Source organism: Rutidosis leptorrhynchoides, chromosome 9 (genome assembly GCF_046630445.1).
Source record: "Rutidosis leptorrhynchoides isolate AG116_Rl617_1_P2 chromosome 9, CSIRO_AGI_Rlap_v1, whole genome shotgun sequence".
NCBI lineage: Eukaryota > Viridiplantae > Streptophyta > Magnoliopsida > Asterales > Asteraceae > Rutidosis > Rutidosis leptorrhynchoides.
The window spans coordinates 32,088,995-32,094,955 of NC_092341.1; the positions used below are offsets into that span (position 1 = coordinate 32,088,995).

General features: G+C 32.1%; 1 protein-coding gene across 1 annotated transcript; it reads right to left on the bottom strand.

Moving 5' to 3' along the window:
• Positions 1-985: 985 nt before the first annotated feature.
• On the bottom strand, positions 986-4,431 carry LOC139866669 (probable folate-biopterin transporter 3). The gene is made up of 5 exons (XM_071854959.1): positions 4,053-4,431; positions 2,957-3,216; positions 2,733-2,828; positions 2,118-2,288; positions 986-1,743 (listed from the first exon to the last, which is right to left on the bottom strand). The coding sequence occupies exons 1-5, from the start codon at positions 4,396-4,398 to the stop codon at positions 1,150-1,152; spliced, it is 1,467 nt and encodes a 488-aa protein (XP_071711060.1). The 5' UTR covers positions 4,399-4,431; the 3' UTR covers positions 986-1,149.
• Positions 4,432-5,961: the final 1,530 nt, after the last annotated feature.

The window sequence follows — 5,961 nt, forward strand, 5'->3', positions numbered from 1 at the left end:
TAATGATTATTTAGAGAAACGGACAATAATTTTGGGACAAACTAAAATAGAAAGGTAGACAGTTTTTTGGGACGGAGGGAGTATATACAATTATTTTTTGAATAAAGTGTAATCCGCGTGTTTAATGTTAGAAAAAAGTTATTAGTTATTTCAGCAAAATAATAGTACTCGGAAGAGTAGTCATGTATAATTAATATTATAATAGTTATATTTGCGTATTCATAAATATTTAAGAACTTACAACTGTAAATTCAAATCACTTTCATACTTATTGCTAAAAAAAATGTTACGTTGGTTCGTACCATGAATATTTTTTTTAATATCGTAGATATTAGTTATTAATTTAAATAAATAATAATGATAAGATTTAATAATTAAATGATTAATAACAATATTAATATGCAAAATATTTTAATAACAATATTATAATAGTGATTTATTAACAATATTTTGTTTAGTTGCTAGAATTGATCATGAGATCTATACTTACCATATATTGTAGCAGATAAGGCGATGTTATAAATATACGTATAACGTATAGATAGATGAGTTGCGTTAATGGAAAATATACGAGAATTATACATTTACTTGGGCCACTATATAATCTAAGGAATATACGTATAGATAGATAGATGGTGATGGACCTTTTATTTTGCTACAAAATAGCAATGATGATAACTATTCCGTATGATTTATATATAAACAAATCTTTTACTTTTTTAATTGCACGTATTATTTCATGGATATCCCACGTGTAATTTTTCGGTTAGTTGAATTATTTAATACAGTTTAATTAAGAAAATGACACGTAGAATTTAAGTCACACGCTTTATAATAATGTATAGATTCTATATTTATAACTCAAACCTGCTATAAATAATATTTAATATTAATACTAAAATTATGTAAGAAAAGTCGATATTAAAAGAAATATTTATACTTTATAATTAATTAAATAAAATTTATAAATTTAAATATAGTATGTTTAAACGTAACCTTAAGTGCCACATTTAGCATTCTCCATAAAAATTGCATACAAAAGCAACCTACTTGAATGTTCATGGTTAGTTATCAAATGTCGATCAAGTTGTACATTTTCTGGTCTACTCATTCTCGACTACAATTTTCTACCAACAACACACCATGAAATCATATGCTATTGTTAACCAACGAGATCATTTCCAAATTATCCGACTCTATCACATCATCTTCTTTTTTACTCGTTAACAATTCAGGCGGAAGTATAGAAGAATTAGGATCATTTTTCGGCACCAAAAACAAAAGCCCAATCGGAAGAACCCTTGCACCACTTCGAATCAATATTGCTACCCATAAATTATCAAATCGTGTTCTTGTAACATTTAATGCAAGTAGCAACACACTTCCTGCCCATGATGATGTCAGCATTCCAACATGATCGATTGACATAAGAAGAGCGAAAAAAGTTCCTTCGATTCCCGATGGGCATAATTTGGAGCTGAGAACAAGAAGTGGCATCCATTTGAGACGTCCGATCATTCTAGAAACCGCTTCATCCATGACTACAAAGATGTAATCGTGTATACCGAATTTTAAGTTTAGACGTAATACTAATACTAAATCTAGAAGACTCGATGCACCGAATAGCAATTGGGTCCAAAATAGTACTCCTCGAAAAGGATGGCTTCTGAACACGTTTTGGTACAAAAGAACGCCTAAAAGTGACCCGATTGCACCTACTGAAAATATTGAGCCAATCACCTCCTACATTAAAAGACAATATTATTTGTCACTTAATACACTTTTCATAAATTTAAAAAGGTAATGATAAATCCAATTTAACTTTTCATGGATCCACTACATTAATGCATTAAAAAATTGTACATTACAGCTGGTTAATGCATAAATGTAGTGGATCTATCAAAAATTGAAGTGGAAATATCAACTCCCATTTAAAAAGACAAAATTACGTGGATAGTCCCTACGGTTTGTTCAAATTAGTGGATATAGTCCCTAAACTTTTTTTTGCACAAGTAGTCTAATGGTTTGCACAAAAGCACTGGGACAATCCGCGTAATTATGTCTTTAAAAAAAGGAAGAAGTTAATATTGGATTTTTTCAAGTTTTGGCATGCGTACCTGGGAGAAAGATGGGCCCGCTTTTGCATCGGTGTACCAATAGAACATTCCTTCATGAATGCCAACTCCCAATGCGAGTGATAGATACATGTACAAACACGGTCTCCAAACATCAGGGGTTTTCAGGGCCGACACCATGGTTTTAATAGCATCAGAGAACTTTTGGCTTACCTACATGCAAACGTTTTGGTTCAAGCGGCGATAAGAAATAGACGCTGCAATTTTAACCCATTTACTTGCATACAAATGGGTCAAATTGGCTGTTTATTATGTATAAAGAAACATGACACACTTGTTATGTGAAGAGATTAGCTAAAAAGGGAACACGACAAACGGGTCAAAAGTCATCTAAAGCATATTCAAATGCATAAAACCTTTGAAGCTTATTTAAAGACTGTTGTATTAACTAATTCATCACATTTAGGATATTATCTCAAGGAAATTAAACAAACAAATGTGTTTGCGAGTATCCTTCTTTATATCTGCAATAAAAACTATCTACTTTGACCCAAATCCATTTTGTAACCACCAATAAGAAATAAATGCAAAAAAAAATTAAAAATTAAAAAAAAAACTTAAAAAAAATAAAATAAATAAATCATAATGAAACCTAACCCGCTTGTGAGAATGACTGTGAACATGTGGTTCTCGTAACATCATACCAACCAAAATCACAAGTCCAGCAGGTATACTTAGCACTCCAAATACACCCTGCAAAAAAAAAAAAAAAAAAAAAAAAAAAAAAAAAAAAAAAAACACACACACACACACACACAATTAATAGCCATAAAATAAAATAAAATAAAAACTTCAAGAACAAAACGGGTATTTTGCAAAACCTGAGGCCCAATAATGTGAACGAGAAGACCGCTCATAGCAAATCCAACAAGTTGGCCAATAGATGAGCTAATTCCGCACAAGCTCTGCATATCTCCAGCAAGGTTCGGGTGGTTAATACTGTTTTCTGTTACACAAGCATCGATTGTCACATCGGCTATAGCAACCCCGGCGCCAGCTGTCATAAAAGACGAAACAGCCCATACAAGTGACAAGTTCGTGCTAAATGCCGGCACCAGCATGGCTATCGAACCAACTAAACCTGAAAATAGTGATTAACCAAATTTCATTTGTAAGATAACAGAATTGGATTTCTATTTACAAGCCATACTGGAATATACTGAAATTAGATGTGGCAAACTCGACCCATTCCAATTTATTGTATCTCAAACAGGTCAAATTGGTCCATCCATACCAACACACTTATCCAAGGAAACAACTAAATCTGAAAATAGTGAGTAACCAAATTACATTTGTAAGATAACAGAAATTGGATTACTATATACAACCCATACATGCATATACTGAAAGTAGATGTGGCAATTTCAACCCATGTGATATATAGTGTAACTCAAACAGGTCAAAGTGGTGACACCAACACACATAGCAATAATGGGAACCATCAAACGGGTCAAACACTTGAAGAAGTCGAACGGGTTGAAAGTTACACAAAGCCTATTTGTAATGCATACAACCTCTTAATTGTTATTCCTAACAGATTTAGACTACTTATGTAAAAAACTTTTCTACAATCAAAATCAACAGACTAGCTATACTTATCGGTTTACACAAAACAAAAAGCATTGAAAATTGCCCATCAAATTAGTCGAAAAACACATTTGTTTAGCGCATAGCAGAATGTGCATCTGTATTGGTAAAGTAGGATCAATTTGAACACAAATGATTTCATTAATTACAAAAAGCTAAGTTCTTGGCATAAAGAACAGAAGTTACATTTCGACCTAAATCTAATAACTCAAGCCTCTTAGCAATAAAATGCTAACAACGTTCAAATATAACAATCTTAAGTTTTGCATGTGCAACAATCTAGTACTTAAAAACTACACTAACAAGCAAAGTAAGAGATGCAAAACATACCAGCAAATATGAAGTAAGGACGTCTCCTTAATCTGAATATGGGAACAATATCAGTCATAAGACCCCAAAGAGGCTTAATGATCCAAGGAATTTGAATAATCCCAGAGTAAAATTGTGCTTCAGAAGGTTGTAACTTCAACACATCTTTCATATAATATTGAACACTCACACGATACAAACCTATACTTATACCCTGATTAATTCCATACACAATCACAACTGCCAAAACAAATCTCCAACTTAATTCCTCACTCAACATTCTAAACCAATTTATAGGTTTCCATATCAAATTCCCATTTACTCCCTCTTTTCTTCTCTTAATATTTATATTATTATCTTCATCCATATCTTGTGGCTTTAACTTGATTTCGTTCCAGATTAAAAAATCTATAACATACCCAAGCCTAAAGACAACTCTGTTTTTATAAATTTAATTACTTTAGTTGATTTTGTTCCTAATTCAAGAAACTGCAAGATACCCAAGTCAAAAGACAACTTTTTGTTCTAAATATAATTGCTTTGAATTGATTTTGTTCCTATTTCAGGAAACTAGGAGATACCCAAGTCAAAAGACAACTTTTTATTCTTTCTAAATTTGACTGCTTTAGGATGATTTTGTTCCTGATTCAAGAAACTAGGAGATACCCAATTCAAAAGCTAACTTTTTTCGAAATGGGTTAGTTGAATATGATTAAAAAGATGAGATTTTGAAGAGAGGCAGATGAATTATAAGTGAAATTGGAGTTGGGTATTGGGTGGGTAATAGCTGCCGATGTCACATGGGAAATTGTGTAGTATAGGTTGCTGACTACAATGAACAAAGAGATTGGAGTACCTTTTTCAGTAGATGGTGGGCGACGGAGATCTCAAATGTGCGTGTACGATCAGGTGTCTCACGGCACACGAGTATCCATACATTACACGCCCTAAACCAAAATTGAGAAAAACAAGCACATAATTACATTAATAAATAGACAAAATTACACGGGGTCCCTGTGGTATGTTCAAAATTACAACCGGAGTTCAAAAGAATTTTTTTGACTTGGAGGTCACTGTGGTATACATTTGTTTCACCGGGAGTCCAAATCACTCACGACGTTAAAAAAAATCCGTTAAATTCATCATGTGCATGGCATGTGAGGGCACAATGGTCATTTAAGGTTCCATTCTCTTTTATTACGAATACATCATCTCCTAGCCACCTAATTTATTAACCATTTACCCTCCTTATCCCTCTTCCTTATCCACCTAATTTCTTAATCATCCTTGTAGCTCTTTCTTATCCATTCACTGCACCTCATAAAATCTAAAAATCCAACAACTAAATTCACGTTATCTACCTAAAATATAAGCCGATTCACTTTAATTTTCTTTATTCCTTTCATCTATATTTTGAATTGCATATTCCTTAGCAATACTATTCCGTTTCAACCCTAATTGTAACAATCAAACTATCAGAGCTAAGTATTTAACTGAAAGAAAGCTCGACAAGGATGATTATTGCAAGTACGTTTAATTTCATCCTCAATTTATTTGTAAATTGTTTTCAAAGGTTCACGATTTTTCAAAGGTTCACGGTTCTTGAAGACGGTTTTGATCAGTTGAAGACATCGCGGTTTAACAAATAAACTCCACGGTTTTCGTTAAGAAGGTCACGGTTTCAACAATTTTCAAGGTAATGAACTTTTAGTACTGAAATTTTCTTGTTGAGATGTTGTAGATTAGTAACAAGTAAAATGATCCAGTCCAATTTCTGGTTGCCGTCATCGATTGAAGGGTTTTTTGTGTTTTTTTAATGGGTTTGATAATGATAATGGATGAATCTTTATATATATATATATATATATATATATATATATATATATATATATATATATATATATATATATATATATATATATATATATAT

Excerpts from the sequence above, each read along its gene's own strand:
- LOC139866669 (XM_071854959.1), bottom strand. The coding sequence starts at position 4,398 with ATGGATGAAGATAATAATATAAATATTAAGAGAAGAAAAGAGGGAGTA. Across the intron at positions 2,829-2,956 it reads TTCACATTATTGGGCCTCAG|GGTGTATTTGGAGTGCTAAG; the intron begins GTTTTGCAAAAT and ends TTTTTTTTGCAG. Across the intron at positions 1,744-2,117 it reads CGGGCCCATCTTTCTCCCAG|GAGGTGATTGGCTCAATATT; the intron begins GTACGCATGCCA and ends CTTTTAATGTAG.